Source organism: Rhea pennata, chromosome 2, assembly GCF_028389875.1.
Source record: "Rhea pennata isolate bPtePen1 chromosome 2, bPtePen1.pri, whole genome shotgun sequence".
NCBI lineage: Eukaryota > Metazoa > Chordata > Aves > Rheiformes > Rheidae > Rhea > Rhea pennata.
This window is the reverse complement of record NC_084664.1, coordinates 77,425,036-77,451,901: the sequence shown is the minus strand read 5'-3', so window position 1 is coordinate 77,451,901 and position 26,866 is coordinate 77,425,036. Positions and strand designations below refer to the sequence as shown.

Genomic DNA, 26,866 nt, shown 5'->3' with positions numbered 1-26,866 from the left:
TGTTTCCAGCAGGAATGTTGTTTGTGCATACCCTGCTTGTTGTCCTTGTTTTAATATTGCCCATCTTGGGGAATGGACTAGGGTAATTTTTGTGGCAAAATTTGATGAGGAAAGAGTCCATTTTGTGAGAAGTGGTTCTGCCAAATAAATAGCAATCTAAACCCTTACAGTTTTAGATTCAGGCTGTGGCTGAATGGCAGCAGAACAAGATACAATGAAAGGCCAGAAGAAGTTGTATAGTCAGGGAAAGCTGCTCGGTCGCTCTTGGGCCTCTCAGGGGATGGAGTGTTCATGTCCTTGCAGGATGTGGTTTTGCACAGTAGTGTTTCTTAATGTTTCCCCCCACCCTACCCATGGAAGAAGAGAGAATGCAGAGGTCTGACCAGTATGTAAAAAAGTAAAATCTCTTCCTCTGCAAGTGGTAGCCTCTTAAGATACGTTGATCCATGTTCCTCTTCAGTAGGCTTTTCTTTACAACTGAAAAAATAAATGCAGTGAAAAGAGATTTTGTTATGTCAACTGGCTAAAACACTGTGTGTTTTGGCAATGCTATGGCTCGTTCATAAAGATCATTGTGTTGGAAATTTGGTTGCTCTATGAAAGATTGCATGATGTACTGAAGTTGAGATTGCCTGCTTGCCATGTTCGTGCTGATACCAGTCTACATGCACGTATACATGTGATAGCTTCAACTGAGATACTTCTCAAGTATTTCCTTGTTCTCTGCTGACATTGTGATACATACTTTCCAACAGTGGGATGGAGTCGGACCTCTCCCAGACTGTGCAGAACCACCCAAAGGAATCCAGATGCTGTGGCACCCCTCAATAGTCAAACCCTACCTCACACTTCTCTCTGAGTGCTCGAATCCAGACACGCTGGAGGGGGCAGCAGGAGCACTGCAGAACTTGGCTGCTGGGAGTTGGAAGGTAGGAATGTTAACCTGATCCATATATTTTTAAATTCAGAATCCCCTACAGATGACAGAAAATTAATGATATGAATGTATTTGTATGCCCCTTGTAGTGGAATAACTATGTTTTCACAGAACCATCTAGAGTCTGATTTTAGACAGTATTCCAAGTTTCTTGAATTGATAGAGATAATCATGTAATAGGAAAGCCCAGCATACAGCAGTGAAAATCCCATGATCTAGTAAAGCGTGAAGAACTGCTGCTGAAAACATATATCCAAGGAGAGGACTCAGCGTTTTTATGAATCAGTGGTGACAAAACCATAAAAAAGAGCCAAAAATATCACCAGTGACAATCCAACGAAACCCTATTGGTTTGGCAGTGCAGAAGCTGGTTGATATTCTGTTGCTGATGAGAAACTGGGCAAGAGCATAACAACGTGAAGTGACACCAACACGAGTAATCCCACCATCTACTTTTTAAAAACCTAAGAAATTATTAAAATGTACTGTTTTTGTAATTAAGTATGTAAAATAAGCAAGGAAATGCCCAATCAAGGCTAAGTATTCCATGTAATTCTACTTCTCTGTTACAATCAAAAGATCTAGTTTTGCATTCCCAATTATTTGCAGTTAATTCCAAACATTTTTATTAATTCATTTATTTTATCATCTTCCATTAAAAATAATTAGCTTTTGAAAATTTTTCTAATTTTAGAATAATGAGTAAAATTTGAGATAACATTGGAGCCTGGTTTACTTTCTAAGACAATTTCTGCATCCTTCTCCTGATGATAAACTGGTTTGATTGGGTGAAAATACTATATAGCTCTGTTGCATAAGTATAATGCCTTGTTTCTAAATTAGTTCTCAATGGGTGTTTTTCACGTTTACTGTGAAAACACACATGTATCGGGGCATAGAGTTTTCAGAGTTGGGTCTCAGACAGTATCCAGTTTGATTTTAAATGTTCAAGTATTCATGTTAAATATGTGAGTACCAATTTAATTAGGCAGTCATTTTGAAATGTTAGCCCTAAGGCTAATAAACGACTTGTTTTTTCCACAGAGTTTGATTGGAGGGTTAGTGGCACATTTAGTAGACCTTCAGAGGCAGGTAATTTTTTTGAGCGTTATATTCCACCAACCTTACAAAATGCCTTTGACCATGGCATTCAGTGACATAATGAAATGAGTAACAAAATCTCTGCCTAATGATTTTGTCCTGAAAAGTGCTATGTATATGCCTAGAGATCATTACAGTTTTATTATTCCCATATTAAAGACCATATCATAGTACGAAATCTTGGCACAGAAGCATGGTACATGTGTTTTATTCATCTGGGAATGGGTGTAGCACTAGTCCAAATGAGAAAATAATGTATGACACATTTATGAGAACTAATGAGAATGCTAAAATACAAATAGTGCCCTTTTCCCATTTCTAATAAATCTATATCTGTCATTCTTTAGTTGACAGATGCATACCAAGAACTGGAGAGGGAGGAAAGCTTTGTAGAGCTCTTTTGCAAGGGATGTGTTAGAAAAACTGATTTGAACTTTATGTACATTGGTATCATGGGGAAGGCTTGCTGTTCTCTTGTTGCTCTATTTTTCTAAAGGTTCACCAATTCCATTACAACTGATGTGCAGACACAAAATGAATATATTTAATTTCACGTGTCATACTAGCCACTTTTGTGAGGGGAAGAATCCTCTTTGAGGATTGCATAAGCATTGATGTTTCCACCTTTTGACCTCTCTTTTCCACTGCTGCAGTCTCTGGACATAAAACAACTGAAATAAAAGATAACAAACTCTTAAAAGAAGATGTTATTCCTAAGGGACATTTTCATTTTCTGAATTCCTGCAAGAAATTGTAATTTTGTAAAGACTGAGAAATGATTTTTTGCTTGAAAGCTTTCAAATAAAACTTAGTTTGAACTGTATGATAGAGTGAAAGAGAAAAAAGAGGAAACCATATTAAAAATAAACGATGTTGCTCTTACTGTCAAAGCTAACAGCAATTGTAGTTGGTTCTTTTTTATTTCCAAATAGCATTATTTTAATGACAGAAGAATCCTAGACAGCATGAGGTATCCAATGCCTTAAGCGTGCTCCCACACTCCATAAGATGCTATCTCTTCTTGAAAAAAATTTAGTGCAGATCATGTACTTACGTGATTCTTTTCCATGGTTTATCTCTTTGGTTCCTCTAGATAAAAAGCTGTCTAATCCTCTTCAGTGGCAGAGAAGCAATGCTTTTAACATGGGCAGTTCTTAACCAATGTCATTATGAAGGGGAAGTGAGAAGATAAAAGGAAGCCTAGAATAAATTTTAAAAGAAGTAAAATTTGTCTAGGGGATTTAGATAAATGTCTGCCACTAGAATTAACCTTTGATATGTGTCTACGTCCCCTAGACTAGTTCTGAAAATTTCAAATACAATAGGAAAGCATCAATATGTAGCTTTAAGGATTAAAAGCTGAGAGGGTCTGAATGTGAGACAAAGTTTTATTCCAGAGAATATGGTCATACATACACATAATATCAACATATGCATGTGTGGAAAGGAATAAATCTTAGTAAATCTTAGCTTGTAGAACATTTTTAACCCCTTTTCTCTTGCAGCAATTCCTTGTAAAGGCAAGCACTGCAGAAGTATTAATAAAAAAAGGTGGTACATGCATACATTTGCACAACATTTTTCTGTGTCATGGTGGAACACTGTTCAGGCCCAAGGCTTGCCATCTATTACCCATCTGTTGACTAAATCAGCTTCTCATACAAAGATTAATGCAATATATAGTCCTCATATAATTATTATTAGAATCAAGATAAACTATAGCGAATTAAAAAGGAGAGTATTGATGACAAGTATATTAACTTGTCCAAATGAGAAAGTTTGGACAAAACAAGATTCTGAAGAAGGTATGAGAAGGGGTATTTTCAGTGGAACAGTTAACCTGGGATAGATCACAATTGTGTATCTTCCAGTTATGAAGAAAAATGAATAGATTGACAGCTTATATACAACGCAGAACATTTGGAAGAGCCTGTTTCAGGTAAAGTTGAGTGTTCAGGATGCTAGAAACCTTACAGCTGAGACAATATGTTTCCTCACTGATGTGAGGATTTTACAACCAACCGTTAGTATTGGAAGGACGTTGAGAGTTTGAGTTCCTTCATCTCACTCTTCTGCATCAAGGCATTGGTCCGTAGGGAAAGCAGAGGTATTGGAGTCTGCAGAGAGCAAACCCTTTTCTTTCATGAAAAGTGACATGCATCTGCTCACAGATCTCTCCTTGTTTGCTTCATGTACTTATTTGATGCATCTATGTACAATATGAAAGGCCTTTCTGGAATAGTATATATGAAGATGTCCAAATATGGGTGGTAGGGGTGAGGAGGATTGACAAAATAAAATATTCCACATTGCAGCCAGGATACACCTATGTTTCAAGCCTGACTATTGCTTTACGTGGTGGCCTGTGGAGTAGCAGCAGATCACTGCCTTTCCACCCCACTATGGGGCTGCTGACCATGGGCAGTATGGGCTCTGCATATATATGGATCAGGTTGTCAGCACTGTATGTGCACACACCTACCACCAGAGCAGAGCTCAGCTCGTATTTGCGGCTCGGTGGATTTTCGTTTGAAGGAACTCGCTGCTTTTGAAAATATGCTCTCCCGTCAAATTGTAATGAGAGTAATTTTACTTTATCCTAAACTTCCTGCATGCAGAAGGAACAACGCATAGAAAGAAGGGCTGCTGGTTTTATTTTTGCTCTTTTTTGTTGCCAAAAGTCCAAAAGTAGACTTTTTCTAAGTATACTTATTACACTTTCTATTATACTTAATATAATCTCATATTTTAGGGCTGCCTAGTACTAGGAAATAAAACTTAAGCAAATATATTCCTCAGCCAATCTTTCCTCAGTTTTCCCTGAGGAAATACAGCTCAAAACAGGCCTTCAAAAGCAACAGAAGCTCTTATCTCCCATTAGGAACTTGCTCTCATTGGGAGCCTTGTTAGTTGTCTTTGGCACTTAGTTTGGGATTTCCAGCCCTGTGGAGTACACAAAAATAAAAATACAAGTTTTGCTGACTTAGTCAGCTATATTCAGAAGACACGTGCCTGCTTTTTAAGAAATCTCTGTCACTGTTACCCTACAGGCTTGATGTCCTTTCTACAATCTTATTTTGTTATTTTAATGCCTTGGACATTAAAAAATTATGAAGTCTGAAATAACAAGACTCATCCTGTAAAAGGAAATCTTCATAGATATTTTTATCTATAGTCTGGAATCAGTAATTTTCCTTGGCCGATGGGAAGAAAGGAATGGTGAGTTCTTAGTTTTCACCTTAGTCAGTAGGCTATTAACAAGCTCAATTACTGAGCAAGTAGAAAGTTATGTTCAAAATGTCCCATAGGTAACAATGTCAAGACTCCAAGTTTGTGTCTTTTGTGAACAAAATTTTGCTCTTAGGAAGAAAGGAGCCACCATCAGTAATCTGTATGTCAGTATGTATCTAACAGCTAAATTTAGGTTGTTGACAGATTATCTGCTGGAGACATTTCCGCAATACTTATTGCTGTGATCTCATCACCTACAGGATCATTTTTGTACTACATGTGGTTAAAAACCACAGTGCTGTCACCACAACTAGGATTTCCTTATATATATGTATAAAATATAAAACACAGGGATCAAGAGGTAGAATATTTCTATTGACAGTGTAATGCCCTACATTAAAGCATGTACTAAACCTCCTGTGAGCCTTTGTGGGGCCCTTCTGCGTGCCGGCTGTTCTGTGTCAGTTGCCGCTCAGTCCTTTAAAACTTCCCTTGAGTGCTTAGATGACAGGGTCGCAGCCCTTGTTTTCCCACGTGTCCATGATGTGCTTCAGCTCCGCAGTGTTGGGAACAGGCCGGCTCTGCACGTGTCCTGCAGTGGTGCGAGACCACTGCGGTTCTCGGGCAGTTTGCTTCACAGGGCATGGGAACGCACTCTCTTCGGGCGGCTGCCTGTCCTTGCCTTTGATCCCTAGCAGGTACAATGCACTTGTGAACAGGGTTTCTGGGTCAGTGGCCTGATCTCTTGAGATAGTTCCATGAGATAACAGTCTTCGTGCCTTAGGCACTCAACTGTGTCTGTTTTCTAAATTCCATCCTAGAGAAATTTGAGTCTCATAGGAGCAAAAGACCCCATTAAGCAAATTATTTAGATAAAGAAACTGAAAACATAAAAGGGACTGATTCAGTCTTGAGGTCAATGCAGCTACTTCAAAGAGCAATAAGAAAAGAGTTTCCAGCTCCTTGCCATCCAAACACTTGCAGATAATGAAAAGTTGTTGTCTAAAGTAGGAGCCATCTAGCTTAACAATCTTCCTCTTATCAGGCCTGAACATATTGTGGGTTCTTTACCAGACTTCACTGATTAATTATTTACATATTCACCCGTCAGAGTTTCATCAGGCTATTCCAGGAGGAAGTTATTTGAATTCCAGTGAAAAAGCCTTCATTCATTTTCTCCAAAATACTAATTTTATGAATTCTTATACTACAGAGTGGAGACCACTTTTATTACCTTAGTTACTCAGCAAAGGCAAACTTTATAAAGAACCAGTGCATTACTCTGTCAGAAAATCTTAGCTAGGTGGGATTCCCCCCAAACTCCCATAGAAGAGAGAACATCAATTAATGCAGAAAAAAATATTGATACATCTTCTGTAAGCTCCATTTCAGTTTTAGTTTATTTATCTATTTAGCTGTATATCTTCACCCACCAGATTAGTCTGTTCTCTTGAAGCTTGACTAAGATGGTGCAAGAGGAAAGTAACCAGTTAAAACTTTTCTCCTCAGCAGGCAAATCCCAGGCTGTTTTCTGTAGTCCCAGCACTGAGATGTTGAGTACTTTGTGGTGGCTTCCCAGATGGAGTCATTTCTAAGAAGGAAGTGCTGTGGTCAGGAAGTCGAGGGTCCCTGGAGGGTGCTCACTTTCTTCAAATGTTGCAAAAAGAGAAGTTCACAGAGCCTTGCAAACTCAGGCAGTGTGAACCCACAGGGACGCCAGTGGAGTTAGTTAGGGGGGAAGTAGACCTGCAATTTTCTATGTGGAATATATGTATATATATTTTGAGCTGTGTATGTTGTCTTTAAGTATGATCAGACAAACGGAAATGTTGATCTGTGATTACTCAACCTGCAGTTGTCGACCACAGTCTGTTCCTTCTGCTGCTTTTACCTGTCAGCGCTTTTCTAAGGCTCTCCTGGGAAACTATGAGTCTCCCTAATCTTCCTGGCTCTGCTGATAACTTCATTTGCTTTGTCATGCTTGCTACCTTGATTTGGCTTTGATTTTGTGGCTTGTGTCTTCTCTATTTCCGTCACCGCTTGGTACCTCTGTAGAGTCTTTGAGTCAGAATGTTGAACTGTAGCCTTGCAAAGCAAATTCCAGTGGAAATTTAAGTGTGTATGATGTCCAGATACCTGAGGTGCTTAGCTAATACTGATGTCAATGGGAGGAAAAGTGAATCCATTCAAAATACTAGGTCTGTTCAATTGCTGGCTTTTTTTTTTTTTTTTTCATTCTTACTTTGGGCATCTGTGCAGGTACTTGGTAGAATAAAGAAAACTATTTATAACCCTAAAAAAGAGTTGAATTGATAATTGCTTATATTTTTTTCTTAAAAAAAATAGTTTTATCTAGATGAATTACACTGATGTAGACTTTCAGTCTAATGTAATCTTAACCTCTGGAGGCATTTACTCTGAAAATGATCTTTATAATAATAACTGTGACAAACTAAGAAATAATTTTCCCGATTCCTGTATTTCTCTTTTTAATTACCATGACAAAAATAAAAAACCAAACCACTAATGAAAGTGGACATTGAGATGCACTAGATACCTTCAAAGTGATGTGTAGTAGTTATGCCCCACAAATTCAATTACCTATAAAGAGTATTTGGTCACAGATTATGGCTTCTGTGCCTGTCTCTGATAATTTAGCTGGAATCTCATGCAATAATAATTATTTTTTTTGGCTTCTTGTTCTCTCTGAAGTGTAGGCTGTTCCCAGAGGAGTCCTTTTTCTTTACAGTCTGAATAGTTATTTGATCATTGACACTGCCACTGATTTGTGGAGTAACAGGATGATTAAGTATGTTGGCAGAGTGTCTCATTTACAGAAAGGCAGCAAACCTTCTATCTCTTCTCTTTTTTATGATTTTTCATGTCTGCCTTTTATACCTCACTGAGCTCATGTTAGCAGTTGACTTGCAATGTGGAAATGCAGGAACATTTCACATTTGTCTTTAGGCGAACAAAGGAATCGTCGGTATATGCAAGAGTGTATAGGTTTTTCCATTCTCCGAGAGAAGAAAGTGAGGGTTTTGCAGCATCTTGATTGGAGCGTTCCCAAAATGCAGGCAGCGCAGTATAACCGCTTGCAGGGGCTGATCCTAAGTGGCAGTTTGGGTAAGGAGACGCAGGTGGGTCTTACTGCTTCCGGAATGGAAAGTTCTCCAGAGACTGCTGAAACAATTAGTTGACATTTCTGTATTTTTGCCTAAGGTGAATGACTTGAAACATGGCTGTAGCACTAGGAAATCACAGTGACAGGTCTGTGAACTTCACCAAAGCAGATGGTTTCAGAAAAGAGAGCTCAGGCAGGGCAGAGGGAGAGGAATACGCAGGGCAGAGAAGAGATTTCCCACATACTTTTCTCACTCTCTCCCGTTGTTTTATGTGCACGAGTGATATGTGCATCTATGAAACATTATATCTGAATTTTTCCCTTATGAAAATTTAGGGCTATATTATCAACTGTTGTGATCAAATTAATAGATACAATATTGAAGACTTGGATGTCATTTATTCAGAGAGCAGATAAACAGTTTTTATTTTTTCATACTCAATTATTCCAGTGTTTTTCCTCCAGGAAATACTGCTTTCCATAGGGTCAAAAAAACCTTTCTCATTCTTTTTTCCTAAATCTACTTGTTTCTTTCAGACTTTTCCTTTGGAATGGATGATGGAAACTATTATAACTAAGAAGTTTGTTTTTAAATCTGGGTTTCATAAAACAGGTCCTTGTGATTTCCTTCGTAGTTAACTAAAAAAATCCCAAGGAGAAAAGTTTACAGGGATTTTTGTAATATAGTGAATAATCAATAGCATCTTCTTAGATTCTCTCTGGTACTGAATAGGCATAAATGTGTTTTTTTACCTTTTATTTTTAAGCAGCCCCACTAATTCCCCAGGCAATCCACACTGAAAGCAGTAAATCTGGGATATCCTCTTAAATGGAATGTCAGCATCTCACAGTGTACTGACTTCCAGTCAGGACCCTCACCTCCAGCAAACGCTGACTGCATGCTCAAAATAGCCTCCCCGTTAACTTGAATGCTCACTTGGGCTGTCGCCTTGTAGGCAGAGCACACACAGTGGATGTCTTTATTTAAGAGTCATCACTCTGCATACACCCAGCTGTAGGTGACAGTGAATTTAACTGACAGGTAAATTTGCGGGTATTAATAAGAAAGCTTAGAAACATTAATTTGGGGTTTTCATAACATCCCATATATTTAATATCCCATTAAAATCAAGCTATAGGAAAGAAATTATTTTTCAATACATACTTTCAGTTAAAGTCCCTGATCATGAAGATTTATTTTAGTTTTATGTCTAATGATCCTTCTTCCAAGATGAACCCATGCACTGATTGTAGAGAAAGTAGAGGAGAAGAGAGTATAGAATAAGATCAATCAAGAATCCTGCTGCAACTTGTTTATTTTCTCTTACCTTGGAGCTATTCCTTGCTTTCTTGCAGAAAACGATGGCACATTTACATTTTAGACACATCACATTACTGTGCTCAGTGATGCTGAGAATCTCACATCCCATTAACCTGAATAGGAAAGTTATTGTAACCATTATCACTTTCGTATTAACATAGTCTTCATGCCTGGTCCAGCTGGCTGATTTTTGTTATGCATTGTTACTATGAGGGGGGAATAATCAAATAATATTCTTTACATGCTGGTTTCTTTTACTTTCTCCTGATTTTCCCTGAACGACATGACCTAAAATAAATTTGAACTCCAAATATTGCAACGCGTCAGACCTTGCCTGCCTCCCCATCTGCAGTTGTTACTACAAAACATGTTCTGACTTCCATTGTGCAGACACCTGTCTATAGTATAGATTTTGAAGAGAGTATCTCAGCTATAGTAACTGGGGGCCGGATGCAGAGGTTAAAGATAGTCTGCTGGCAGTGAACTGTATTTTCCTTTTCTAATGCTGTATTTCATGGAATTTCTTTTTTTCCCTTTCAGTCTGTGGAGGATCACTATCCCTATGTAACTGTTCTCTAAGGAAGATTTGTGCAAAGAGTAGGATTGCCATGACCCGAAAATGCTGAAGCCTCTGTTATCCTAATTTCTATTATTTAAATATTTCTAAAGCTAAGGGCTTCCAGAAGTTTACATTCACTCTCCAAGCATGATTACAAGATAAGCATCCATGCTGTGGCACTGAGGGGAGGGAGAGGATGCAATAAATCCCTTTAAAATATTAATACTAGGAGCGTGAATGTGGACTTCTGAAAATTCAGAGGACGGTTCAGGATACAGGAAGGAATACAGGCCCCAAAGATTGCTTATTTTGTTGCGGGCTGCTCTATATAAAGCTGCACATCCTGTGTGTCCAAATATCTCAAATTTGGGAATATCCATAGATTTTAAAACTACCAGGTCATGAGTCTGGTCTTACTTGCATTTTGTAGCTTTGTGACTTCAGCGTTATTGAAGAAACAATGTTTGCCTCACTGTGTGGACCAGAAGCCACAGATACAGTTCCACAGTGCAGAGCTGCAACTTCTTAATCACCCAAAAATGGACAACGGCATGCATCTAATTTTGTAATCTGTTCCATGTTAAATGATACACAATTTTCCTCGTACCAGAAAACAAAGTTATTATGCGATATATACTGTAATACATAATATGATGCAATATATTATATTATATTGTTATATATTTTAAACAGAAAGAGCTAAGACTCAAGAAGCATATCCAGTGAATTCAGATGATTTGCATGGGAGATGTAATCACTCAATGTTTTCCTTCTGGGATTCTTTTAAGATAGTTAGCTGTATATATATACAAGAGGTTTGTATTTACATAAGGAGTGTATCTCAAATACAATAATTATTTATTTTAAGTTGATGCACACACACAGAGCTAAATTAGAAGCTGCATAAAAATAGCAGCTGCAATATCCCACCCACCACTTCAGAGAGGAAAAGATGAACCTTTCTTAAAATCAAAAAATACTTACAACAAAATTATCTGACTCTGATGTCATTCCACTTCATGTAGTTTTATTCACTACTCTTTGATAACACTTCACACATACTGTTATTAATGTGAGCTGTAATAAAATTACTTAACACAGCTGTTCACTTTCAAGCTCAGAGGGACAGTAAATTGAGTACAAGTCACGTGCTCCACTACAGTGAGCCGACCGAGTTTGTCCTGCAGCCAAGGGTGGGTGCAGCACAACGCAGGGCTGGTGGCCAAGCTAGACCTGCAGCGCAGCGCAGCCCCTCCATAGGTGGAGGGGCTTGGATCACAAAGTCCCTGACTACAAGAGTTTCCCATAAGGACCACTACAGGTGCCAAACCCAGAAGTGTAGCTGTCCTCATTTTTCCTTCTGAACAAGATGGCAATCACAAGAGAAATCATAAAAGTGCTTTCATATTTTTAGACTGAATAGTTCATATGATAATAACGAGAGAATACTCAGAGCTGTTGGACGTATTTTGTAATACATATCTTATAATGTAAATTTTGTGGTTTAAGCAATGAACAGATATTATTACATGTTATATAGGAATTGCTGATGCAAAGCAAGTGTTCTGGCAGACTTGGGCTCTGTAAGTGTAAGCAGGCATGCTAGGATTAAAGTCAATCATCATTTAATGTTTTTGCCACCATAAAAAAATCTGTGGGTTTCAATGTCATGAGGTTGCCTAGCATGGTCAATACAATTATTCCCTCTCTATGCAGTTTACATCCACACACTTCTGTCACCCTTTACTCTATATCTATTAGAAGCCCAGACACCTTGCTTGCTGTAATAGATTTCCCGCTTTCATCATCACGCTTTCTCCTATGTCTTTACAGTGGTCAGTGTATATCCGTGCTGCTGTCCGCAAAGAAAAAGGATTGCCAATCCTGGTGGAACTGCTTCGAATAGACAATGACCGGGTGGTATGTGCAGTTGCTACAGCTTTACGAAACATGGCCTTAGATGTCAGAAATAAGGAGTTAATAGGTATGTTTTTTTCCAAGCAATCTATATATTCTGTGTTTTTTAGTTTACAGCAGGATGAGCACAATGAAAACTATTCCTCTTCTTTCTAGGAAAATTTCTTTAAAACATTTTTAATGTGCCCTATTCATATTTTGTGATAGCTCAGTGCTATATTGCAAAGAATTGTTTTTAAAATTAATTAAATATCATGCAACATTTTATGATTTGGCATGCTGTAATCTCCAGAAGAAAGGCAGTGGCTTTTGTTCTGCTTCAGCACTTAAAATAAACCTTCTCTAAACTAAAACTAAATTAAGACTGAATTTTTCCGTGGCCCATACTCCATTCATAGGCTGATAACAGAGTAACACTTGCATGTTCCAGATCAGGGATCTAAGCAGGGCAGCCACTCCTGATCCTCAAGTAATATTGGGGAATATGAAGTGTCAAATCATAAAGGCTTTAAAGATGATGCCAGGAATTTACTGGACGGCTTAGCAGCTCCAGGAAAAGAACTAGGAGACACTTAATTCACAAATGCCTGTGCATTTATGGAAGAAAACCGCAACTCACATTGATCATTGTTGTCTCTGAATTCTGATGGAACAGTAAGCGAACTTCTTCAGTTTTCTGGGTTTGGAATTTTATTGTTAGCTGAAGCGCATTCAAACACCATGGATCACTGGCTTTTTATTTTTATATTCTGCCTTTGAAAAATGGTCACTGCCTTTGTTTTGGATTATTTCAACAGACTTGACCAAATTATTTCTTACTTCCTCTGTATGTTAAGAGTTTATTTCTGTTCATTTATGCTGACTTGTTAATTTGTTATTGCAGCATATTTATGCTCCTCTGCTTTTAATTACAGAATTCCACAAGTAGATACTTTGATCCTAGTGCTTTTTAATTTTTATTTAGGGCTAGTGCTTTGTTACAGCAATGCTGTACAAGGCATTAAAACAAAGCTATCACCCTCCTCACACGTTGTACAGACTAGAGAAAATTCGCTATCAAAAGGCTATAAAGCAAAGAGAGGCAGAGATTGGCAAGTCATGTGAGCCTGATGTGGTTGCTGAGGAACTGAACTCAAGTTTGCTGCTTTACCTGCAAGACCAGCTTTTGCCTGTGTTGTAGTTGATAGAATTGACAAGAAATTGGATTTGTTCACCATATTGTGTTCAGCTTTCAGGAAGCAGCACGCTGCCTATGTGTTCTTAGTGTTCTGAGTTTTTCTCTAGAAATTTTAAAGTAGACATAACTGCTGAAGAAAGTATATCAGACCATTTAATCTGTACAAACAACAAACTATTCTTTTTTTTTTTTTTATGATCCTACCTCTACTTTCAGTCCTCAGTATGTCTCAGTTTCTATTTTTTAACATCTTATTCCTTCATTTATGGGACTGCCTCTGAGGGATTCAGCAACCACATTTTAAGATCCTTAATATAGTGCATTCATATTGAGTGGTGTTCTCCCCATTTATCGACATTACAAAAAACTTTGTGTTTAGTTTACTAATTTTAACTGTGGTTTGTAATGTCATGGATTAGATGATCAATTTTGTTACCCTTTCTGAGCTCCAATTATTTTTTAATTGAAACTTTTATTTCCTTCTCAAATATGTACATTTCATTTAAGGCAGTAAACTGCACATATGAAATAGATCTATCTTTTAATAAGATGTGCCATACACAATACTTTGGTAAATTATAGATAGTAAGACATAGCTTTTGTAAGCCCCAAATGTTACTGTTCTATGGAATTTTTAGAGAAAATGCAGTATATACAAATACAAATTTAAAAAAGATAGAAAAAAATCTATTGAAAATAATTACCTAATAACTTTTTTATGTAGCCAATCTGTAGTGGCAATGCAATGCTGCTCAGATTTAAGGTTCTTGTAGGGTGATTCTGAAAAAATGTACTTCGTAACTGCAACACAAATTTGCTGCAGGTTAAAAAAGCATAATTTTGCCAATAAGACAGGGAAGGAAAGTATAATTCCTGAACCATCTTTATATGTTCATTTTTTGACTTTCTTCACTGAACTGGAAAGAAACAGTAATACTGGTCACTATTGCTGTTTTTCCTACATTTCTTGTGACAAATAGGCAATATCATAGGCCTGATTTTCAGAAGTGCTGAGCATCTGCAGTTGTCAGGGATTTCAGCTCATGTTGTAGGTGGTGTGGTTTTTTTTGAACATTAAAGTTCCATATGTTTTAAGATACCTTAATCATTATTCTGGAAAGGAAGACAGAGAGGTTGTGGTTAGACATTTAAGCATCTTTCTGCCTAAGCAGAATCAGCATCCTGTTTCTCTTTCCTCATTGCAGTTTCTATTTGTGAGTCATATTCTTGCAGTGACAAACTCTACCTCACAAAATTAGTTTTCCTTTTTACGTAATTTTTAAGGTGATTTGTCCATCTGTGTATGTTGTAAAACTTACATAAGTAGAATTACATTTTTTTTAATAAATCTGTAAAGCTTCCTTTTCAGTGGCATTCTGGCTCCATTCCCAGCTGCAACTGAACGAATGTAGTAACTGAATGTAGTAACTGAATGTAATAACTGAATGAAGTATTTCTTTCTCATTCTGCAGCTGCTGGCCAGCCCATAACAGTGTTGATGTGTCTGGCAAATATATCAGCTTGCCAAAGTCCAGACTTACCTGTACCAAACTACAAAACAAACAAATAAAAAGGCTCTTTTTTTAAATGACCAAAATTTTCTTTCTTCACTTTGTCTGGTTGACAGATCGATTTAGTATGTTGTTATATTGGAAAAGTTTGATGTCAAACTTCTTTGATAGTTTATCTGAGCCATCTCCGTGCAACATTTTCCTCTCTATAGTGAGGTCTTCCTACTGGGTGTCCTTTAAAGCATGCTCAATATGCTTAATATAACCAGAGGGTTATATTTCTCCTCCGTGTTCTTTTTCTTCTCCAGCCCTTCTGAATTGTGCCAATGTTTTCTCTAGTTGGAGGCTGAGATAGGGAGTATATTCATCTTTGTCATTTCCAAAACTGAATCCTGCTTAGACCAAGATATGGTAAACTTGGCTTGTTTAGAACTAATGCTTGGTAATCCAGCACCTGGTTTTCCTTGCTTGCACGTGTTGCTCAGGTGCTTTCCTTGTCGTGTTCAGATCACATTCATTTTCTATGTGCCTTTCAGGACCCTCATCTTTATGAAATTATCCCCATTCTATGTTGCTACACAGCCACATTAAAAAGTGCACCCTGTAGGATAGATTATCATTCTTCCTCACAGGATGGATTATCAATCTCTCCTAGCAGTGCTGCAGCTGTGGGAAGTAGCACTGTGGGTCCTGAAAAGAGTTGGCTGCTGATACTGCCTTTCTCTGTTCTTTCTGATTTCAGCAATTTAGGCTGCACAAAGCCACTGTGTCCTTTTGGTACCCGAGCATTTTTCCTGCTTCTTCTCACATTGTCAATAAGCATTTTGGAAGACCCAGCTTCCCTCCCTTTCAACCAGATATATCTATTTCCCTTGTTCCAGACTGTCTTCCGCATGAAAACCATTTCAATTTGATCAGAAGACTGTACTTCAAGTGATATTTTTCTGGACTTTTCTAAAATTCATGGGGCAGACTTCCCTCAGTTCTCTGACATCTACCTTAATGCAATTTCTCAATCTGTACTTCAAGCAACATTTTCTGGGCTTATATAAAATTTATTGGCCAGGCTTCCCTCAATCTGCAATAAACTTTAATATTTTCTAGTACGTTAAGTAAGCCTCCTGTAACTGATTAGGCACTTCATCTTTTTCCTAACCTTATTTTCATTCAGGAGCCTGTCTCAATCTTAGTGAGAGAGGCAGCATTAAAACTAAACACTCGATTATCTTCCTGGGCCCTCATGAGCTTCCTGTCTGTCCTGCAGGATTCTCTACTGCTCAAATCTTTTTGTCCCCAGTTTCAGCTATAGCATCTCTAGAATTGTGCACCTTCTCTTATGCTGTCCAGCAGGTTTGACATGGGTCTCAGCAGCTGAGCTCCTGTGCTGACTGACTCCTCCTTTGAGGATGGGATCATTAACTTAGGACTTCTGCTAAGGTTGCATCTCTACTAAGTTATTTTGGGGAGCTCTCCCCAGCCTCATTGGAGGCCTCTGCGTCAGCTGAAAAACAGACTTCATTGGCTTTGATCATTCAGTTAGAAAAAAAGACTCACTTTTGCCCCACAGCTCCCCCAACAGCTTCGTTGACAACCTCTGTGATGTTTTGTCATCCTCCAGTTCCTTTCTTCCTTAAAAAAAAATAGCAAAAGGGAAAAAGTAGAATAACAGCCCAAAATTTCTATGTCACTCAGCATTCCAGATATACCTTAATTTGAGGATATAGCAGTATCCTCCCTGCCCCAGTAATTTCCCTTGCAAGTATCTTTTTGTCTCAAGATCACATGCAGACTTGCTACTTCTGGCATTGCCATGACAAGGAGGCTGATGTCTCATGCTGTAGCTGTACCACCTTCTTCCCTAAAGTGAGCCCTACCAGCAGGCTTTCATTCTCCAAAGCCAGGCTTTATTAGAGCATTGTCAAAAAACTACTAACTTGGAATACTTTTTTTTCTTTAAACTGGAGAATCAGCTGGATGAGGCAGAAGTGTAACAGCATCCTTGCAAGATGAATTCTTTCCAAAAACTTTCCATGGCTTTCTGATTTGAATATCTTCCCCATAGTCTTGGGCTTCTAGGAAGACTTCTCTGTAACACCATGCTTCCACTGTGGATCCTACTATAGACAGACTGTCTTCCTCACTAGTGCAGCAGGCTCCCCTTTCCCTATGTCTCTTTTCCTGCTCTGAGCGCAAGAAGGTTTTTCAAGCTGAGATGTCATCTGGATGTCATCTCCAGACATATGGAGGATAAGAAGGTGATCAGGAGTAGCCAGCATGGATTCACCAAGGGGAAATCCTGCTTAAGCAATCTGATAGCCTTCTCTGATGGAATGACTGGCTGGGTAGATGAAGGGAGAGCAGTGGACGTTGTGTACCTTGACTTGACTTGAGGTGGATTGAGAAGTGGCTGAAAGGCGGAACTGAGAGGGTCGTCATCAGTGGTGTGGAGTCCAGTGGGAGGCCTGTGACTAGTGGCATCCCCCAGGGCTCAGTACTGGGTTCCATCCTGTTCAGCGTTTTCATCAATGACCTGGATGAGGGGACAGAGTGCCTCCTCAGCAGGTTTGCTGATGATACCAAGCTGACAGGAGTGGCTGATACACCGGAGGGCTGTGCTGCCATTCAGAGAGACCTGGACAGGCTGGAGAGGAACCTGCTGAGGTTCAACAAGGGCAAGTGCAGAGTCCTGCACCTAGGGAAAAATAGCCCTAGGCACCAGTACAAGCTGGGGGCTGAGCTGCTGGAAAGCAGCTCTACAGAGAAGGACCTGAGAGTGCTGGTGGATGACAAGTTGACCATGAGCCAGCAATGTGCCCTTGTGGCCAAGAAGGCCAATGGTCTCCTGAGGTGCTTTCAGAAGACTGTTTCCAGCAGGTGGAGGGACGTGATCCTGCCCTTCTACTCGGCCCTGGTGAGGCCTCATCTTGAGTACTGTGTCCAGTTCTGGGTTCCCCAGTACAAGAGAGGCATGAAGCTACTGGAGAGAGTCCAGCGTAGGGCTACGAAGATGATCAGAGGGCTGGAGCGTCTGCCCTATGAGGAACAGCTGCAAGAGCTGGGCCTCTTTAGCCTGAGGAAGAGAAGACTGAGGGGGGTTCTTATCAATGTCTATAAGTACCTGAAGGGATGGTGTCAAGGGGACAGGGACAAACTCTTTTCAGTTGTCCTATGTGACAGGAGAAGAGGCAATGGGCAGAAACTGAAGCACAGGAAGTTCCACCTGAATGTGAGGAGGAATTTCTTTATTGTGAGAGTGGCAAAGCACTGGACCAGGTTTCCCAGAGAGGTTGTGGAGTCTCCTTCTCTGAAGATATTCAAGTCCCACCTCGATGCAACCCTGTCTAACATGCTCTAGGTGACCCTGCTTGATCAAGGGGATTGGACTAGATGGTCTCCAGAGGTCCCTTCCAACCTTACTGATTCTATGATTCTATGAGATATTCCATTCAGTCTTGGGGAACAAGCCATATTCATCTTTTCCTTAGCTGATACACAGTCAGCAGTTCTCCTCTCTGCTGCCAAACCACATTTTTTTTGACAAAAGATATTGTGAAAAATACAGTTAATTAAAAACTTAGCGGATTCTTAATCTGTCCCACAGAAGCAGGTACAGATTGCCTTTGTCAGGGAAGTAAATGTTTAAAGGGTGAATTTCTGTCTCAAAAATTAATCTCTATTTACATTATTCTTCTTTATGCATAGCGTTTACCTTTGAATTCTAATGACAGTTGCTGTGGCATTTTATTATGCAGTGGACGGTCTTGCAGAAGAGTTCAGCTGACTTTTCAAACTATCCCAAATGAAGAATTTGTCATTACTCCTGTAGAACAGAATACGTACCTCGTAGGACTTGCACTCCTGAAGTACAACTTGGAATTTATTTTAGTATTACATTTCATACTACATTTCAGTAAGAGTCTACCAGTGTATGGACTTCAGGGTAAATGTGGAGTTGGAAGTCAAATTTAGAAACTTTCAATACACAGTTTTGTGTTTTGGGTCTTTCTATCACTGCCTTTGTCCTGGCAGTCGTTTCTAATGCTATTCTGGATCAGTACTGATTGAGAGCAATGTTGTACTAGTAATTCAAGAGTGCAATTCTTGCCTTTTCTGGCCTCTTGGACTGTATTTTTGTGTTTTAATGAAATACTTCTTCAGAGACTGAAAGTCGTGTGGTCACTCACCCTTGAGACAAAAAGGAAGATAGTGCCATTTCAAGATGCTTGTTAGATGATTGTCTGATGCAGAAGATATGTCTTTATAGATGTAGCTCTTCCCTTACAATGGGTAGAGAACCCATGTGTCTTAGTTTAGGGTTCTGGATTCTAGGGGGTGATGAGATACTTTACAGTTAAGTTTTGCAAGACTTAAGACATGCCCTTTGTGGATACCTTTCCAAGAACACGATTCAAATAAGTGAAGTTAGTGGAAAACTTTTGTTGGCTTTGGAAGGTTTTGAATCAAGTCTTGAAGCAGAGCTTTTTGAAAGTGTAATTTTTTAGTAATTGAGTTGGAGGTTATAAGGTGACAGTACTAAATTATTCCCAATTCTCTGCTGCATGTATTGTGATCAAGCTATAAGATAATGCACAAAATTCAGGGATAAAGTATCAACTGCCTTGTTACTCAGCATGTGTTGGGACCTGCTTACTCTTGCTAGGTGTCTAAAATTGCAGTATCCATCTAAGATACTGGTATCAGGCTCCCCTGTAACTGACTGAGAGAGGTACTCTAAGAATGTGATTTATTTCATGTAAAATGCAATAAAATAGATCTCGCCTTTTAATACTGTGCAAGCATTGTTGAGTGATGAAAAAATTCTAGGGAATGTGTAATTACAGTGGGGTGTATGTCTTACCATTTCATGAGCAATGTGTACATATTTAGGTGTCTGAAATAACTGGATTTTGTTTCAAAGTTCTATTGCTAAACTTCAGAATTAATGTTTGATTGAAATGAGTATCAGGAGCTCACAACCCTGATGAGTTGTTAGACTCAGAGAATAATTCAGGTTAGAAGGAACCTAAGGAAGTTATCTAGCCCAGCCTTGTACTCAAAGCAGTGTCAGGTATGTTATTTCAAAGTGTGATATTGATTCACGTTTGGAAAGATTTGTTTTCAGCTGCTGGGCTAGAAATGTGTCAAAAACAACCTGCATTCTTACAGCAGAATATAACTCCTTGGGAGCATAGATAACTACAGCTTGTAGCCTGGATGGGATTCTCCTATCCTAGAAAATGACTGCATTTTAATATCATAATTTGTTTTCAATATTAATAATAATCCAAGTATTAATAGTGTTAACTTTTCTACTTACAAGATCAGCAGCTATAGGAAAATCCTAGTGATGTACATTGATAGAGACTATAGGGATGTGTTGGGAGATGCTTAGATCAAATATATAGCTTTCAACCCACTTAGAAATTCTACATGCGGTTTCAACCCCTTTTTACATAGGAACACTTCTGAATATGATACACATACCTCTGCAAGGATCTGAAAGAGAAGCACTGGGTTTTTTAATTCAATTTTTAATTGACTTGTAAAGTAGCTTAGTCTGTGTAATCTTAAATTGACATAAATTGACAATGCACAAGATGCCAGAAGCCATTAATCACAAATCATAGACATTTATTTGTAAGAAGTTAAAGGCAGAGTATATGCTGCAGTTTGTTTAATTTGTGTCAGTTTTATTGCACTTCATTCATTTTACTTAATAGTTGAGCTGTGCAAAACATATATTACAACAAATATCTGCAAAAGAAGAGGTTGTCATCAAGAAGTTGATTTAGAAAACAGGAGCTATGGTCATGCAGTAATTGCTTGTGTTCTTTACTGTATCTCAATAAAGGCAAAGATAAATACTTGTAAATACTTCACTAAGCTTTAAAGTTTTATAAAAACTATATGACAAAGTCCAGACTCCCTGGTTTTTAAAGGTGTATACATAAGCTAGCAGAGAATTTAAACTGATAAAAGTTTAAATGTTAAGTATTTTTTCCATTAAAGCATGAAAGGCTTGTGCCAAGTGTCTTCCTGTACCTTCAGCCACTTGTGCTTGACTTTTTGCTCCAGTTTATCTGAAATGCATTCCGACAAGCAGATCTAGTAGTTGCAGATGTTAAGAAATTTGTTTCCTTTCTCAGTCATTTCTTATTAAATAAAATTCTCAAGTGAAAGGATGTAGTGAGAAAAAACAGACTGTTAAAACTGAATTCTCATTTTTCAGATCAAAGTCAAAATAAAGAAATTTTCAAGACTAGAGTAAGGCTTTTCTACATCCAAACTTCGATATAAATATGGCTGTCTGGATTTTGAGTGAACTGCATCAATCTAACATGAGACATGTAAAAAATTTGTTGTTTAAGCTAGTGGGTGGGCTCCCTCTCTAGACAGCAGAGAGAGAATGACACCTCTAATGGGAAGTCCATCTCATTCATCGCACTTACCTGTGTCATCTAAAGTTTTAATGCTTAGGATGAGATGAAACCTAGAGAAGCTGGAGACTAGATGGCTAACTTTTAGGTAACTAAGGATAGGCAAGAAATTCTTTTCATAATGCATAAAAAGTAGTCTTGCACCCCTTCAGTTAGCTCAGAAGACTCTGCAAGGTCGCTTAGTAAAAAAGGACCACAATTTTTCATTGCCACTCAAGACAACAGAAATAACTGAATACAAGCTCAGATCTAGGACACCAGAGAATGCTCTTTTCACAAACTTGTCTTTCATTGTAATTCCATAGTCTGAGAAGCACATAGTTGGCATTTCTTTGCCATAAAATAAGCTGGAATCCTTAAAGCCGTAAAGTCTCCAAGTCAGTTATGCCTGACTGTGAAATAACCTTTTCCAAAAAATGCCTGCAACCAAAGTCTTGAGAGAATCGTCTTCAGTATTGCACCATGACAGCTTTTCTAAGCAGCACTGGTATAATTAAATGATGCCTTATAATGTGTCTAATAGGTTTTAAAAGTCTGTGTTCATATTAACCTTTACTTAAGATGAAATTCTCAGTGCAAATCATAAAATTTGCAGGATCTTCTGCATGTGGCTCAAGAAAGCCTATATTTGGTGCAATTGCCAAAAAAAATGAAATAAAAATAAACCCAAGTAGACAACTGATGTGCCTTTTTACTTTGTTGGTGTGCATTTCACACATAAGAAAGTACCCCAGTCTACACCTTACAATGTGTTTGAGATAAACAATTTCCATTTGGTCCAGTTCTCCTGCATAAGGTATAAAGCAATTAAACAGTAAGTGTATCCATTTTCTCACCTCAGAAGATTGACATTTCAAACAATTCAGTATTCATTTTCATCTCTATTTCTCTATGTAGTCGTTCTGAGAAGTGCCACCTATCTTTTCATAATTCTTAGTTCTGATCTTACAAAGTACATATGATTCAATTGAAAATTGCATAAAACATAAAGGGAGAAATGCAAATTTCACAATCTGGCAAAGTAATTTTAAAAGCACTTTTAATCTATGAGGAATTATCTTAAATCTGCAAAGGGGTTTTGAAAATCCAAGTTTTGTGACAACTTCACATTAACAGATAAGAGTGTCAGAACAGATGTTTCCAGCCTGTTATCAGCTTCAATTCATAGAACAATGAGATAATTTTATTCTAAGATGTAAAATAGTTTTTTTCCTGAAATCCTTATCAATTTAAGTATTTTTCAAACAATAGAAATATATGGCATTTTTTCTAAAAACACTTTAAAGAAACTAGAAGTCCTGTCCATGACGTATGTCACTGAAAGACAGTAGACCAAAGCAAGTGAAGTATTGTTTGGTAGAGAGAAGTAACAGCTCCTTTACCTGTAATGTGAAGACCTTAGGAAAAGGGCTGGGGCACTGCAGTTGCAAAGGATGTTGCGTGTAGAAACAGAAAAAGCCACAAAATGGAAGAATGTACGTTGCTTAAATTTGTTTCTACTGTCCAGAGATTGCTCCCTGTCATATTGATGTTAATTTTCCATATGCTTCTTCATCCTGGCATCCTGTAAGCTGATGCAGTTGCTCTCACAAAACCTCTTACACTCCTAGCTCCTGAGTCAGATGCTGACAGGTGAAGTGGCTGCACGCAGGTTCCTTCCCTCCACAGGTGGTTCTTGAGAGATGTTCAGACTTTTACTTCAGTGCCCCACACTTGTCTCGTGAAATTTTTCAGAGTGGAGGTGGCCTAAAAAGGAAGAACATTCAGGAGAAAACCCAATAGCTTTTGCAAACATCACACTGGGAGAAAACTCAAATAGTAGGGACCTAAAAAATTTGTGTGCTCTACACAGGATGACTAGGCTGACGTATTATAGGCTAACACAGAACTAAAATGTCTGGGTATGAAACAAAAATGTTTATCATCCAGTAGATAAATATTTGCACCATAAAATGTTTCATTTCCCCAGGATATGCAGACAGCTGGATTCTCACAGCTGGTGCTGTAATCACATCTCTATACAGTTAAATTGAAAGGAGGGTTTTCTTTTCTTTCAGTTCCTGATCATTAGGTGGTTACACAACATCACGAATAGTCAGGAGTTGCCTTGTTGTACCAAGAGGGTGATTGCATTTCCCGGATGGGCTGTATGTATTCTGTCCCAAAATACTGGAGATGATGGTATTAGTTTAGTCTTTGGCAGTTGTGGAAAGAGCCTTCAATCTCCTACTGCTGGGTTTCTGTGTAGCATTTTCAGATGTCTGTGTATAGTTTACAGAATAATTGTTCTTCATGAAATACTTTGATGTAATATTTGCTTACCTGTAAGAGCTAAGTTATACACTAGATGTTTCCATGATTTATTAAGTTTTTTTTTATTGTTAAAGGCTCTTGTTTCAGGTAGTGTTATTAAAACTTCAAATATCCTTTTCATTACAGAAGACAGAATTCTGGCCTCTTGATGCTACATTTACAAATTAATTCTTGCACTTCTTCATGAATATTTTACCTTTATGGGTGTGTAATGTCTCTAAACCTGCTATGGGTGGACTGACTAGAAGCACTGTCATTATCTGTTAGCTTTCTGCTCATATGTAGGGGTCCTTCTGCTGGATGCTAGTTGAATAGGTCTCAGACTAAGTCCATTTGCACCCATACTTTATAAGCAGTTAAAAAAATATTCCAGATCTGTTGTTTCATGCTTATGATTCCTTGGAATTGAACAGCAGTAGTTCTGTAGTACACAGTTACAAAATATTAAAAGAATAACAGATTATAATCATCTGAGATAAGTGAGAAAATGAGCAGTTTGCTGAGGGGCTATGTTATAATTCCATAAGGTGAGACAGTGATTCTGGTACTTAATATCTCAAGGGGGTCAATTAAACAAAAATACAGAAATTTAGTTTTCCTCCTAAGAAAGGCCATAGAACCCTTAGAATTAGCTTCAAAGCCCGACTGATCTCTCCATAGCGCCTCTATGAAAGTATTTGAAATTTGGAATTACTGATAAAATCTTCAATATTATTATTTTTTTCATTTTCCATTTGCTTCCTCTTGTGGCTGCAAGATGCAAGAGATTGTGCAAAGATGAAAAACATATATTTAATAATGATGTAATGTATAATAATACTTCATAATAAAAGATCAGACTTTAGCAATTGATCTAAGAAAGCATTTGTATACATTACTGTTTAAACCCCTACTTTCTGAGTAGAAATATAATATGGGTAGTGCAGATTGAAAGATCAGGTTGAGACAAAAAAAAAAATACAGAACTTTAAACTTTTAAAGAAGACATTTTCTTTTTTAAAAGAAATCAAGTGAATATTTCATATATGATCCCTCCTATATTCCAAAATGAAGATTTTGAACAAACTTACCACAGAACCACCTCCAAAGAGACCATTTTCAGAATCTTCCGGAGGATGTGGAGCCCAGTCCTACAGAAAGAAATGGAAATAAAATCTGCCTTGTTACTGGTGTTATATAAACCCCAGTGACTGTGAAGGGCAGACCAATTTTAGCAGACAGTAAAAATCAAAAGTTGCTTGTCTTAATCAGCAGTTTGAACTACTAAATAGTTGCCAGCAGTCTGGGATACATGTACCATGAAATTTGTGTGGGTGCTAGCTGAAATGATGGAGTAAGCAGGTTTTGCTCTCAGTTGCTCTCAGTTGCAATTCACCAAACAAATTAAGGAAAAGTATTTTAAACTAGTGTAATTAAACTGGCTGAAAAAGTTGTGAAAACAGTCTTAAATCCATGTAAGATAGTCTTGTACCAGTTTACCTCCTCTTAAGCCATGTGAGCGTCTGTACTAGTGCACAGGGTTATTCTGTCCCAGATGTAGGACTTTGCCTTTGTTGAAGTTCCTATTAGCCATTTTCTCCAGGCTTTCAAGGTGCCTCTGGCTAGCATCCCTGTCTTCAAGCATACTGACTGCCCTCCCCCAGTACGATGTTGTCCACAGGCTTTCTGAAAATGTGGTCTATCCTGTCATCCATGATGTTAATGAAGATGTTAAACAGTATTGCCCCAGGTATGAACACCTGTGGGAAACCATTAGTAACCAGCTGTGAGTTGCACTGCTGATCGCCACTCTTTGAGTCCAGCAGTCCAGCCAACTTTCCATACTCCATACCATCCACTTGTCCATATCTCACCAGTTTGGCTCTAAGGATTCTATATTCAGTGAATAAGAAGTGGGTAAACTGACATGCTGGACATTTCAAGCCAGGCAGGGTAAACACTGCAATTGCCAAATTAGAAGTGGTCAAACACCTTTTAAATGTGTTTAACCTCAATGACATCGTTGCATATATTTAAGTTACTTCAGGTCAAATATAACCATATTTTTAGTGTGAGGATCACAGTCAAATCATCTTTTTCATATTATGGAAGCAAGGTCATCACAGGATAATTGCCATTAAATGCACTTAGCACCAAATGATTGCTTCTATTACAAAAAAGGAAATTATAATAATAGCTCAAACTGTTGTGTTTCAAGTAAGGCACGGTACTTGCAAATTTTCAAGGGAAATATTATGGGATTTCTTTTACTTCATCTTTGGAGCTGGTTATATTTCTCCTCTGGTGTCCAGTAGTTGTGCCTATTATTAAATTAATCTTAATATATAGACTAATAGATTCTACTCTGATTTGATATCTAATTCAGTTATGTAGCTATAAGAGGTATTTTAAATAATTGCTGATACAGGGAAAAAACAGATATAATATAAGATAATATAAGATAATATAATATAAGATATAATATAATATAAGGAGATATAATAGCAAATGCTCTTACGTCCAGAGGCTTTTTCATTCTCTTTTCTTCTGTATTGTAATTTTCTTCAACTTCACCTCTCTTTATCATCTGCAAAATATCCCTATAATGAATTGCCATGGAGTTTTCCTAACTTAATCCTCATATATATACACACACAATATAATATATGTATATATATTTATATAAATATAAATAAAGTAAATATAAAGCATTAGTGTAAGTGCGGGAGCAGGAAAAGTGAAAGTAGAATGTTTTTACCCTGTTAATAATATCTAGATAAAATTTTTAGATGGATGATGATTTTTTTTCCATTTTCAGTTATGACATAGGCTCTAAACAGTCTGTAAAGAGACTAATCATCAATTATGAAATTGGGAGTTGGATGTAAGCTAAGTCACTTAGGGCCTTTGAAAGCATTGCCCTTACTCCGCTAAGTATATTCAATAGAAATAAATCAATATTAAACTGTTTATTAAAAGGTTTCTTTTTCTAACAGTAAAATTATTTTCCCAGCCTGAACATGTAGGTTCACAGTTGATGGCATTGTCATGTTTAGGAAATTATTATTCCCTCCGCTGATGATGGCAACCAACCCCAAGGCAGCCAGTGGCAAAAGATATTCCTGCGTCCAGCCTGCCGTTGACACAGCAGGTCTGTGTGCAGCAGCCCTGCCTGACTCTTACCAGTTAAAATGAGCTGCAAGAGCAAAAAATTACTATTTTCATTTATTGACAAGTTTTAGTTAAACACAATTTAAGT

At 37.9% G+C, this 26,866-nt stretch overlaps 1 protein-coding gene across 1 annotated transcript in view; it reads left to right on the top strand.

The window, feature by feature from the left end:
* Positions 1-26,866, top strand: part of CTNND2 (catenin delta 2) — a 405,040-nt gene that overhangs the window by 326,745 nt on the left and 51,429 nt on the right. Inside the window, exons 14-15 of the mRNA XM_062568505.1 lie at positions 756-929; positions 12,107-12,257. Coding sequence (XP_062424489.1) covers positions 756-929; positions 12,107-12,257 — 325 coding nt within the window. The remainder of the gene's footprint in view (positions 1-755; positions 930-12,106; positions 12,258-26,866) is intronic.